Source organism: Tenrec ecaudatus, chromosome 17 (genome assembly GCF_050624435.1).
Source record: "Tenrec ecaudatus isolate mTenEca1 chromosome 17, mTenEca1.hap1, whole genome shotgun sequence".
Taxonomy (NCBI): Eukaryota; Metazoa; Chordata; class Mammalia; order Afrosoricida; family Tenrecidae; genus Tenrec; species Tenrec ecaudatus.
Window position 1 is genome coordinate 1,588,360 of NC_134546.1, and position 13,116 is coordinate 1,601,475.

The window sequence follows — 13,116 nt, forward strand, 5'->3', positions numbered from 1 at the left end:
AGGAGCTTTCCTTTCTTGTTTTATGGAGCATTCCCCCCCGGAGGACAGTCTGCTGCAGCATCTAGCTGTCATATTACCAGACAGAACAATTCAACTTCATACAATTTTCTAGGGGGATCTGAAACTATCTTTCCCCCATGTCTGGCCAACATAACAAAATGAAACGCTTAGGAACCACGAATGAGTATGTCACGCTCTCCCAGCCCGCGCTAACCGCTGTGTACCGTAAGATGGGTGCTATGGTTCAGGGGTAACCTGACAAGGTTCTGTTAAATCCATGCAGGAAGCTATCTGGGCGACTTCCTGTCTCCCTGATTTTATAATATACCAATGTGCCTTCAGTTATTTTTTACATGAAACACAGTGTAAGATTACACAGCAATATAGTAATTTCAAATTGACGGGCGAGGTTAACACAGAACACATGGCTTAAAATGGAAAACTGCAACTTAAAATCTGGGGAACCCTGATTAGCTGTGCTGGGTAGTTGATCTCATCAAGCAGCAGCGGTCACTTTGGGGCTAATGGCTAGGGTACTTACTTTGCCTCGAGCTGAGTCATTCTTTTCCTGTGATAGACCAAGGTTGTGGGCTCTGCTGCCATGACTTTAAGTTTTCCATGGACATAAAATGCGGTGCTTCGGCCTTTCTTGATGGTCTCAATAAAGGTGTCATATTCCTTTTTGATTGAAGTAAGAATGGATTTGTATGCAGTGACATACTCTATTACCTGAAAGATGATTTTGCTGCCAATGATATTGAACATTTTTCTAAAAGATTATGGATCACAAGCCTTGCAAACAGTACTATAGATAACTTTAAAATAAAGCCTGATTAGCAACTAGAAGTGTACAAGTTTATAAACGTGCGCTTTCACTTGGCACTCAAACATGACTGGCCACTCAAGACAGCACTGACTGAGCCCAGGCTCTTTGTGGACTGTTACCTGTGAGATTAACCAAAGACCATGTTTTGCTCCTCTTGGTACGAACACAGACATCGGCTAAAACGAATACCAGCTCTAGTTTCCCCAATTCTAGATTCCATACAGATCCTCCTTCTCTGACTTCATTCAGGCCTTGGACTCCTGGTTCCCTTCACGTCCCTATTAGCTCAGACTGGCTCATCTGTAAGCCGCAGTTCCCACACTGAAGCCCTCCTATCACAATACAGCCCGGTCATTCCTGACGGTGCTTCAGTGCAGGCCATCTCTGGAATGAGCAGAAGAAACCAGGCACCTGCACGAGGGAAAGGGATTCTAGGGTCCAAGGACCTGATTCTGTCTTATATGCTTCTTTATTTTTGGTTAATCTCATGCATGTACTGCCCATTCAAAAATAAGTAATTAAAAACTTTAATTATTTTTTAAACCAAAATGTTATGGGCATAAATAAATAATTTATAGTTTCCAAATTCTGCACAGGTTCAACAGGACTTCAGAGAAAGTAATGTTTGTATGGAATTTCCATACCCAAAACCAAACCCACTGCCACCGCAATGGACACTGGCAGAGATGGGAATGGCATGTTATCATATGGTAACATGTTGCAAGACCAGCAGCTTCTCCGTCACAAACATTTTTTTCCACAATATAAACGAAGACAGTAAGTATGGGCCTCACAAGATGGACTTCACAGGAATCAAACCAATTACGTCTGTGGCAAGAGGCGAACGGGGCGCTCAGGTCATCAGGCGAGCAAGAACAGGCGCGGACTACAGAGCAGACCTCCAAATGCTAACGCTGACGCTACAAAACAGCAGCAGAAGTCCATGAGAATCAAAGGGTGACCTTGACTATCTCCTACCTGAGCTTATAGGAAGTCTCAAAACCAGACTTCACACATTGAACACCAATGACTCAAGCATAGAATCACATCAAGGACATGAAGAAAACAGAAGGTCATTAAAAAGAAAGATAGACAGAAAGAAAGAAAGAGAAAGGGCAAAAATGAATGTCAGAAGAGATTCTGAAATTTTTTCTTGAATGTAGAAATTAAAGCAAATAGAAGAAATGTTAAAGTAAAAAATGTCGAACAGAAACATTCAAAGTGTAGCTCAAAAAGACTAAGTAGTTCTAAGGAGTCAAGATGGAATCCAGGTAGAATCACCTGCCCAGTGCTCCTGCTGCTTGACCAGAGAATTATGAGACAGGCATGGGAAGCAAGTTCAAGGAGAAAGCAACGGGACCAAGGATTCCGGAGGGACTTTGGGGTGGGAGAAGGTGGGGGCAGGGAGAAGTGGGCAAACAACACCATGGACAGGGAAACAGTTAGGAGATTAAAATCAATGAGGAGGGTGTAGAGATCCTGGAGGAGTTGGGATAACAGCAATCTAGCTGAGAAGAATTACTAAAAGGCAGAAGAAGGGCAAGCATCACAGTGGGGCAGGCGGAAAGTAAAGGAAACAGGAAAGATCTAGGAAGCAAAGCTATGGATAGAGGTATAAACATAGATGTGTATCTATGCAAACACACTAATTCACAAAAATAAAGGTATTAACATATGTACATATACTTATATGGCAATACATTGAAGTAGTGGACGGAATTTGGGCCTCTGCTCAAGCCCTGCCTCACACAAGAACACTTTGGTCTAACAATTTGGCATTCTGTGACGCCAACCCACCCTCTGGTACAATTACTGAAGACAAAAATGGGTGCACAAGCAAATGTGGTGAAGAAAGCTGATGGTACCTGGCTATCAAAAGATATAGATAGCGTCTATGATCTTAAAGGCTTAAAGTTAAACAAGTGGACATCTAGCAGAGAAGCAACAAAGCCCACATGGAAGAAGCACACCAGCCTGTGTGATCACGAGGTGTTGAAGGGATCATCAGAACAAAAAATCATATCATCATTGTGAATGAGGGGGAGTGCAGAGTAGAGCTCCAAAGCCCATGTGTAGACAACTGGACATAAGGGTCACAGGGAAGAGATGAGCCAGTACGGTGCAGTGTAGTAACGCTGAAACATACAACTTTCCTCTAGTTCCTAAATGCTTCCTTCCCCCTCCCCCACTAGCATGATCCCAATTCTACCTTACAAATCTGGCTAAACCAGAGAATGTACACTGGTACAGACAGCAACTGGAAATACAGGGAATCCAAGGCAGATGATCCCTTCAGGACCAGTGGTGAGAGTAGTGATACCTGGAGAGTGGTAGGGTGGAAAGGGGGAACTGATTACAAGGACCTACATGTGGAGGGTAGAGGGAGGCTGGGTTGGAAAGAGGGAACCAATTACAAGGATCTACATGTGACCTCCTCCCTGGGGGACGGACAACAGAAAAGTGGGTGAACGGAGACACAGAACAGTGTAAGATATGATAAAAATAATAATTTATAAATTATCAAGGGTTCATGAGGGAGGGAGGAATGGAGAGGGAGGGGAAAAATGAGGAGCTGATACCAGGGGCTTAAGTGGAGACCAAATGTTTTGAGAACAATGAGGGCAATGAATGTACAAATGTACTTTACACAATTGATGTATGTATGGATTGTGATAAGAGTTGTATGAGCCCCTAATAAAACTATTTTTAAAAAAGAATTAGTGCCTTTGAATTATGGTGCTGTTGAAGAATATTAAATATACTACGGACAGACAAGAACACACACACCTGTGTTGGAAGAAGTACAGCCAGAATGCTCCTTAGAGACAAAGATGGTGAGACTTTGTTTCATGTACTTTGGGTCATCAGAAAAGGCCCGTCCCTGGGGAAGGGCTTGGCAAAGTGGAGGGTCAGTACAGAAGAGGAAGACCCTCGACAAGATGCACTGGCACAGAGGCCCGACGATGGGGTCCAACATCACGGCAGTGGTGAGGCTGGCGCAGGAGCGGGCAGTGCCTCAGGACCACTGGGAGCCAGAACCCATTCGACGGGCCCTCACAGCAACAATGCATCCTTCTCCCAAAAGCTGGAATTACGGTGTTTACTCATGTTATAGCCCTTTAGTGTTCCCAGAACCCTTGCTGATTTCCTATTAGCTGGGCAGTATCTAGGAAAAGTTATCCAGGATGACTTCTGATCCATCAAGAAATGGTACAAGATGAATGACCGTGGTCAAGTGCCAGAACAGGGTACTGGAAGTAGGAGAGAGTGACTTTCTTTTTGATCTATCCTCACTGCCTTGCTACCCAAACCAGAAGGATAGCAATCAGGAGCCTTACATAAGGCAAGCTACGCGTCCTGCTGCTTCCGGACACCCTTCACTGCAGGGCTCTAGCACTCCCAGACCACTCGGGTGAAATAACGGCAGAAAACAGACTGGGAGAGGCACTAAGGCAGCTACACGCCGGTCTGGGAAAGAAACAGATTTCAGAAGAATGCGTTTTTGGACACTCTTAGTCCAAGCTGGCTACAACAGGTGAAAATGCAGCTGGCAGGCAATTTAGAACATTCCATCCAAAAATCATGTTTCCATCTTTTCTGGAAGTCTCTGATATGGTCCCCTCATCTCCGAGGGCAGTTCTCTGCTAGGGCTGCACACAGGGCCGCACACAGGGCTGCACACAGGGCTGCACACAGGGCCGCACACAGGGCCGCACACAGGGCTGCACACAGGGCTGGTTCTTCTATTTCCCCCGTCCTCCCGCGTTCTCATCGAGCACGCAGCTCACTCACTCTGAACACCTTCTGAGACCCCATGAAATCCAAGAAAAACACAGCTATTTATACCAGGCCCAGGCTGAGGGAGAAGATAGGTGGCATCCACTGCGGCTTAACTTACAGATGGATTGGACTGTTTGTACAACCTGCTGCCCAGAGTGTAAAACGTCAGCTACTCTCCAAAGCAAGCTGTTCCCGTGTGGCAAGAGAAGCTCATTTTCCTCACCTCGGCCACCTTTCCTCATTACGTTCTTGGCTCTTCTTACCACCCCCACAGCTCTAGGCAAACGAGTCTTCTCAGACCCTCCACCCTGCGGCACGGTTGTCCAATTCTAAGTCTCTCTTCCTTTAAAAATCACTATCTATCGATCTATCAACCGATAGATCGATCTTCAAATTCCTTTTGGAATTTATCTAGGAGTGGAATTGCTGGGGATATGATCATTCTGTTTGACTTTTCAAGGAAACACCAAATCAAACCCTGTATGATTTTTAATACCCCATTTGGCATCTGCCTTCTGTTTAAAAGCTTCCAGTTAAGCAAACTGATGTTTTCATCTTCCGTCCAAGTGGATTCTTCTCAAAGGGAAGGAATATCAGACAAGGCACTCATTCAGAGATTACTAACATGCTGTCCAATAACATGAAAAAGTTCTGAAATGTCAGAATAGGGCATACAAAGAAAAGTGTGTCCCTGTGATGTTAACCTTCTTCCTCAGCTAATTCACCCAAATCTTAAACATAATTCTTCATATTTAAGGAACCTAGTCAGGATATTTTACTTAAGTATTCATCTAAGACATTGCTTGCTCACTCAAACTCAAGGAAGCAGAATTAATCATGACAACACATGAAATGAAGCCAGACTGTTCATGTATTGGCTCCAAACACCAGGTTTTCTGGAGAAGTTAAAAGATTGCACCTCTGTCTGACAGCTCCAGACACTGCCAGCATGGCTGGCATCTCACTGGCACGCACAGCTCATTCCTTCTGCTCACCTTCGGCGAGCATGAGGCCTACATTTCTTTATTCAGAAGAGGCATAAAACTCAGACTGTGCAGGACTGAATTTAAGCAAGAGGCTCAGTTTCTGGTCTGTCTGTGCCTACTTTATGTAACACTGATGGTTGACTGAAGTCTTAAGGGAGGTAATGATTTCCTTCAAGTCACGAGGAAGGGATGTGTAATTCACTTCATTCCTGCAGGGCATCTTCTAGGAGAGTTTTTAAAAGGTGAGTGAAAAGTAGGTTAGGCTGGTAAACTGTCAAAATGGCAAAGATATTTCTATAACTTCATCAGCAAAATAAAATGTTAAGTCTCAGCATCTTCTAAATCTGCTCTCCTTATTTCCAGTGTTGACTCCTATCTCAACCTACCTCTCTACACCTCAGCTCTACAAGGGGCCTCGTTTGAGCAGCTAAACAGGATTTCCATGAAACCACAAGAAAGCCTAATTCCCAACAAAGCAGAAGGATGTCAGAGGGCACAGCCAGGCTGTTGTTATGAACAGATGGCCTGCTCCAAGTTTTAGCTCCAACTCATTAAAACCAACCCCACTGCCATCAAGACAATTCAACCTCACAGCAACCTTACAGAAGAGCTTAGAACTGCCCGGTGGAGCTTCCAAGGCTGTACCTGTCATGGACAGACTGCCACACCTTCCTCCGGCAGAGAGGCAGCCAGGTGGAGCTAGCGTTGCACTCCCTCATTTAGCCCTTGAATGGTCTTCTCAGAACTGACAAATGGCATAAAAGAAATACGGTCCAGCAAGCAGCACCATGACTAAGGCTGGCATGTTCCCTGTCCAGGGAGGCCATCTCTACCCACTAGGAACTCCCAGTGTCTTAAGAGCAGGACGCTACCTTATCGAACACGTTTCGGTATATGATGTAATGCTCCTCAGCAGGGCCGTCGTCACCACAGCCCACTCTTGTCGTTTCTGTCATTACGTATCTGTGCACACTTTCCAGAAACTCCTTGTCACAGCGACTGATGATAGGTGGGAGGGCGGCGTGTTTCCTCATTTGGGGGGCTGACATTGTCACAGTCTGCACACTTGTTCACTGGAGAAGTTATGGCTGGACTTGTTTGCGACAAGCCACTGCTGTGGCAAGCCTGAAGGAGGGGGAAAAGGTCACCCATTAATCTAGAGCTTTAATAAGACTAAGTCAGATGTTGATCTCAAAGTGTGTGTTTCAGAAAAGAAAAAAAACCTCGTGGTTTTCTCGCTAAACATCCATCTAAGGACGAAAAGGTTTAGTATTTGGTTTACCTGATGAGAAACTCATTGGTAGATGTCTCGGTAACCCAAGAAAGGTCACTATTTCTCCACGTCATGACCTGCTTGGCTGACCCACGGTCACCCAGCACCCACGAGCCACAGAGAACTGGGAAATGTTTTACTTGTTTCCACTCTGGTGAAAATCTAGACACCCACTCACTGCCACAATGCCCACCTTCCCACGTCAGCGATGTAGATTATACTTTTCGTGTGCCGCCCTTATTCCTACATGGGAAAAATATCTTACCACTATTAATAAATAAATCAATGCTCACCAAGCAAAAATTAATTTTTATGATACCCTTTAATTTCCATTGTTCATGTGAAAGTATAACAGATAAGTACAGGTAAGGCACACATGCACCAACCATGTCAGGGATAACAAGCAATACTTCCGGGTACACTTCCCAAGCAGCCACATTTCCCAGCTGTCTTAGAAGAATCGCTACCTTGGCTACAAAAGATGGTTCCTGAGAGCTCGTCACACAACGCCCACAGAACGCCGGCTTGTTTTACAATGCCTGGCGAGGCGGAACATTGTAATTAAAATGTCCCACCGTCACCACCTCAGGTGTACAATTCAACACCACTGGTCACACAACACGCTGAGCAACCACCTCCACGGTGCTGGCTGTCTGGTGCTGCTGTCCCAAAGGTGCAAGAGGTGGTTTGAACAAACACAGTTTGTTACAAGTCCAAAGTCGGGCTCCTGGCTCGAGGGAACTGTCCTCATGCCTTGGGTTTGTCTCCTCGTTCCTGGGAGGTCTCCATGAATCTTCTCCCACCCTTCCTCTGCTGAGTTGTGTAGTCACTTTCCATATCTCAAAAAGAGATGGAGTAAGAATACACTGCACGCTAACTTTGTTTTGTAACATAAACAGAACCCATTCCCAAATGGGCTTCTACCCACAGGCAGCATGCACTGTCACCCAATCAACTCCACATCACAGTGGCCCCGCAGGCTATCAAAAAATAGGGCCCTCTGGCTTTCCGAGGCTGTCCATCTTTACGGGAGCAGAAAGCTTCTCCTAAGGAGCGGCTCAAGTTTTCACCAGTTGGTCTTGTGGTTAAAGTGGGCAGCAGTGACGCTAAGGCTGTCAGCATCGCCATCGCCTCTAAGCCTTCTCCATCCCTTCCCTACCTAGCTTAGCGTGACACCTCACCTTCTCAAGGCACCTCACAGAAACCTCCCCCTTCTCATCACTGTTTGTGGGGGCCTCAGGCAACCGTGGGGGTGGGGGGCTTTGGGAGGGGAAAGTAAGGGTTCCTTTTAGACATAATTTATTTCTGTCCCAAAGTTTATTAACGTGAGATTCATTTATTCATCCTTTCTGACATTCTTCAGCTTCTCGCGTGACTTCACGTCTGCCCCCCCCTCTCTCTAGCTCTCCCTTTCCTACTTTCGACTATTCTCTCTCCACTCTGTCTTCCAGTCTACACACACACACACACACACGGAATATAAAAGCCATCTATGAAAGATGGGAGTCAGCTGTGTGGAAGTAAGAAAGCCAAGTGTGGGAGACTGCGAGTAAGAAAACCGAGAGGATGCTGTTGTTTGTGAAGCAGGGAGACCAAGTCCTGGGACCTTGCCACAGGGACCTGCAAAGGGAAACAAAGCTGGGTGCAAAGCGGGGGCTGGGCTGAGGGGGCAAGTCCCCAGGCCTTCCAGGGAGGAGGGCCCCACCTGCAGGTCAGGGAGCATCTCTGCAGGCTAGGAAAAGGGCTCTTTCTCGAGCAGGCTTGGCAACCAACAGAAGCTATGGGTTAGACTGTGGCCCCCAGTGGCTCTGAAGCTGAAGAGACAGCCTGGCCTACAGAAACTGAGGCTTTGAGTGAACTAGGAAAGCACCAGAGGGTTGAGGGTAGAGGGGGGACCTTTGCTGGCATGTTTCAACAATCGTCGCCTCTGCGGGCTCCAGGAGACAGGAATCATGAGGCCGCTGCAGAAGGATGATGGTGCTTTGCATCAGGACAGCTACAGTGAAGATGGTTAGAAATCCTTCACAGATATTTCCAGAACAAAGCCTAAAGATGTTCTGAAGGGTTCAATGAGAAGATCCCAAGACAACTGTAAGTTTTCTGGCCTTAGTAATTAGGAGGATGATAATCGCCATTCATAGGCGGAAACAGTACATTTCACGAGAAAAGGGGCTTGGAGCTGGCCTACTAGATACGTGGAGCAGCCAGTGCAAAGCGCAGGTAAGAGGTCTGAGTGAGAGATACAAATCTACAAGTCACCTGTACAGAAGTACTCAAGAATGGAGAGGCGTGTTTCAAAGATGAAGTGAACCATCGTGTCAAATGCTGGTAACGCATCAAACAAGATGAACTGGCGCTAGCCAATCTGGAGGTCATCAGCGACCACGGCCAGAACACGGGCTATTTCACTAAACCGATGGGGACAAGAAGGGGTGGGTTTGAAAGTCAGCTGAAGGGGGGAAAAAATGGAGACAATGGGTGTAAATAACTATCAAGGCGTTTCCTTGTAAAGAGTGTGACAAGAGGAGGAAATGAATTCTTCAGAGGTGCTAAAATATGGGATAGGAATGTCAATAATCAAACTGTAAAGCCAGTCATGAGGGTGGACAGCCGGGGCAGCAGAAGCCTGATGTCCGATCTAGGCACTGGGTCTTCAACAGTGAGGCACAAGGAAGCTGGTCAGAGTCTGAAGTGGAATGTGGGCAGTCCTTTCCCCCTTTTGGGGTGAGGCGTCTGCAGACACGTATGAGGGTGGGCTGGAAACGGGAAAAGTCGGGAGGCAGGATAGGGCAGCGGCAGTACACTGCAGCGGGCACTGCAGCGGGGCTGAACCGGGCTGTGGGACTCCACGCTGAGGCACGTCGAAGAAATGCCTGGGTCCCTTCAGCCAGATGAGCCAGTGGAACCCCCCGGAGTGCAGCTGTGCTCTGACGCACAGGCGGTGACCGTGGGCGAGGGGTGGGGTGGGTGCAGATGGACGTCGGGGGCCGCCCCCCACCCCGCGCCGGGCAAGGGCCTTCCTTTCCTCCGGCTCCTCAGCACGGCCAACGCCCACACTCGCCGACTTTGAAAGAACCGTCCTGCGGGCTCCTTCCCCGCGAAGCTTTAATTCCCGAGATCTTCAGCCTGTTACGTGGCGCCGTAACAACGGACGTAGGCTAGAAGACTGGAGAGCTGACGTGTGGAGCGGAGCTGGGAGGCGAGAAACACCGACACAATCCCAGTTCAAGAGCTCACCTAGCCTTGCGGTTGCTTGGCCGTTGGCTCCCCGTCCCTAAAAACCTCTCTCGGTTTTAAGTAAACGGTCGTCTCGCGACCCACACCCTCTCCTGTCGCTTAATCTTCGCTCCTCGTCACTTCCAGCTCAGTGCCACCGTCCGCCGCGGCTCACCTGGCTGCCTGGCTCCCAACACGGACGGGCTCCAGCGCCGCGCGGTGGTAACCAGGACGCCCAGGGCCATCACATGGCATCCTGGGAGTAGTAGTCCTGCTCGGAAGAAGGCAGCCGGAAACTACAACTCCCAGAAGACATTTTCACTTCCTCCCTCCGCCCAGAGCCCTCCGAAAGCCCCTCCTAGCCACGTCGCTTCTGGAGCGAAAGCCTTTCAAATCCATTTTTAAAGTCGCTGACATCTACTACCTCGAGAGAGTCCCGAAGGTTCGAGTGAGGAGTTGGCCCAGTCAGAGTGAGGAGAAACGCGGCTCGTGACTCCGGCCGGCGCTGGGCCAGACCGCCCGCGACGGCAGTCAGGCGCGTGGCGCGGCCGCCTAAGGGGCGGGGCCTCCGGCCAGGGCGCCGGGAAACCCCGTGGGCCGGCGCGGGCCCTTCCTTTCTGATCCGCCATCTGCGGTGAGTGAACTCCTCCGGCCGCTCTCTGCTCAGCGGCCACCCCGCCTCCGTCGTGCGTCCCCGGCTCTAACCCGTCTTCCCCTCGCACCCAGGTGGGGCCGCCGCCAGGATGCAGATCTTCGTGAAGACCCTCACGGGGAAGACCATCACTCTCGAGGTTCGGGACCGGCAGTGTGGGGAGCCCGGGGCCTGCGTGAAGTCCGGGTGGCACAGGGCCGGCACGCGCGTCTCGGGTTTGCGGAGCGAAGTCGGGCTGTCGACGAAGGGCAGGATTCGGCGTGGGGCCCGGGGTTGGGCGGCCGCCGCCGGGTCGCGGCGAGGCGGAGCACGTGTGGCCGCGCCGCCGCCCAGGGCCTGGAGGGAGCGGGCCCGCGGCCCGTGGTCACTGCGCTTTTCTCCCTTCGCAGGTCGAGCCCTCGGATACGATAGAGAATGTGAAGGCCAAGATCCAGGACAAGGAGGGTAAGCCGGGGGGCCGGCCGGCGTGCAGGGCCGCGCGATGAGCGCCGCCGACTCCCGGGAAGAGGGCCTGCGGAGCCTCGCGGCCTGGGTGGAAGTCGCGCCCCGCGCGTGTCATTCTGTGGATCGGATCGATGCGTTCCTAAAGTCCCCGTACTACCGTGCTTCCTCAGTGAAGTCGATAGGCCGTGTAGTGTAGCAGTGATGGCCGCAATAGCGTGGTGTAATGCTCCATGGATTTTAGGGCTCTATCTTGTAATAATCTTTGATTGTTAATTTTTCCTCTCATTAGGAATTCCTCCCGATCAGCAACGGCTGATCTTTGCTGGCAAGCAGCTGGAAGATGGACGTACCTTGTCTGACTACAACATTCAGAAGGTAGGCTTGGGGAAGCAGTCGTTTTTAAATGAGAATCGGTGTGATTTGACACAAGTGAAAGAGATTCTGAACCGTTCATTTAGTAAGATTCCTGTGACTCCCTACACTCAAACTTGAGCTTCACTCCTGTAGTATATTGATAGTTGTATTCTGTGGTGGTCTTTAATGTCCCTGCCATTAAAACAACCAAGTTTCTTTGGTTATTGTAGCTTGGGTTTGCACTACACTCAAGTGGCAATGTGTATTCTGTTTTGTCCATTTAGGACACGAATGGCAGCACAAGCCTTTTTTAAAAATCTGTTTCACCCTCTTCTGTGAACAGGAGTCCACTCTTCACCTTGTGCTGAGACTTCGTGGTGGTGCTAAGAAGAGGAAGAAGAAGTCTTACACCACTCCCAAGAAGAACAAGCATAAGAGAAAGAAGGTTAAGCTGGCCGTCTTAAAATACTATAAGGTGAGCCGCTTCGAGGTGTTAGAATATCAGCAAAGCTTTTGCTTATTTGGGAATGTAATCACTAATAATATGTTTCATGGGATAGCTAGACTCAACAAGCAATATTACCCGTATATTGAGAAACAAGTTATTTGCTTAGCATGAATGCTACTTGATTTTGAACCTTGTTCAGTGTAGTAAAAGTTTCTTTGTGAGATTCACCAAAACTGCATGTTCCAATCAAGGTTGGAAATCAGATCTGTGTTGGGGTCTCAGCTTCACTGCCACACACAGCCTTGGTCCTCTGGACTTTCAACATTCAGATTTCAGGTGCTTTCATCTTTTACTGCTTGATTAGAGGGTGTTTGTCTTAATGGCAACTTTGCCTGTTTCAGGTGGATGAAAATGGCAAAATCAGCCGCCTTCGTCGCGAGTGCCCTTCAGACGAGTGTGGTGCTGGGGTTTTCATGGCCAGCCACTTCGACAGGCATTACTGCGGCAAGTGCTGTCTGACCTACTGCTTCAACAAGCCAGAAGACAAGTAACTGTACTTGTGAATAAAGGTCATGAACATTTCGTGGTTGTGTTTTACTTAATTTTTCAGTCCTATTCAAGGGTGGTGTTGTGACATCCTTTGATGAAGTCTCCCTGTGTGCCCTTTGTTTTTTATATTAAGAAATTACCAGCATTTTAGCAGGAGAGTCGTGGTGTTCGAGACATGTTCACTGAATGAGTTGGTTTGTATTTGTTAGTCAACTAAATGCCAGTGGCCCCCCTAGGTTGATGACAACCAGTAATGTCCTTAAAGGCAGGGAGTAGAGATGCCCTATTCACAAATGTTCATTTGTTCTGTTGCATAAGTAGTTGTGAATTCTCAGTTCCTGCATGGTTTGGGTTGGCCCCAAGCAGTACAGGGACTCTATTTTGTGCTAACAGAATCACAAGCAGTATTTGGTAGTTTTTGCCCACTAATCACTTCCAGGGGAAAGATGGGGCAGTCCTATAGGGTTGCTAGTCAGAATTGACTCCGCAGCAACGGGGTGTGGGCTTTGCCCCGGAAGTCTTTATAGAGGTTACACTTAGTGCACAGAGAGGCTGGCCAGGATTGCAACCCGCACACCACAGGCGGAA

At 48.5% G+C, this 13,116-nt stretch overlaps 2 protein-coding genes across 2 annotated transcripts in view; one reads left to right on the forward strand and one right to left on the reverse strand.

Moving 5' to 3' along the window:
- The window catches only part of CLHC1 (clathrin heavy chain linker domain containing 1), a 53,606-nt gene extending 43,169 nt beyond the window's left edge, over positions 1–10,437 (reverse strand). The window contains exons 1-3 of the mRNA XM_075535500.1: positions 10,257–10,437; positions 6,465–6,717; positions 542–729 (exon numbers count right to left, since the gene is read on the reverse strand). Coding sequence (XP_075391615.1) covers positions 542–729; positions 6,465–6,641 — 365 coding nt within the window. The 5' untranslated portion in view covers positions 6,642–6,717; positions 10,257–10,437. The remainder of the gene's footprint in view (positions 1–541; positions 730–6,464; positions 6,718–10,256) is intronic.
- A 125-nt stretch (positions 10,438–10,562) lies between these two features.
- On the forward strand, positions 10,563–12,561 carry RPS27A (ribosomal protein S27a). Its single transcript, XM_075535499.1, has 6 exons — positions 10,563–10,715; positions 10,808–10,872; positions 11,123–11,177; positions 11,467–11,552; positions 11,875–12,006; positions 12,381–12,561. The coding sequence occupies exons 2-6, from the start codon at positions 10,825–10,827 to the stop codon at positions 12,528–12,530; spliced, it is 471 nt and encodes a 156-aa protein (XP_075391614.1). The 5' UTR covers positions 10,563–10,715; positions 10,808–10,824; the 3' UTR covers positions 12,531–12,561.
- Positions 12,562–13,116: the final 555 nt, after the last annotated feature.

Coding starts and splice junctions, on each gene's coding strand:
- RPS27A (XM_075535499.1), top strand. CDS start 10,825: ATGCAGATCTTCGTGAAGACCCTCACGGGGAAGACCATCACTCTCGAG. Junction 11,178..11,466: donor CAAGATCCAGGACAAGGAGG/GTAAGCCGGGGG, acceptor TCCTCTCATTAG/GAATTCCTCCCGATCAGCAA. Junction 12,007..12,380: donor CCGTCTTAAAATACTATAAG/GTGAGCCGCTTC, acceptor TGCCTGTTTCAG/GTGGATGAAAATGGCAAAAT.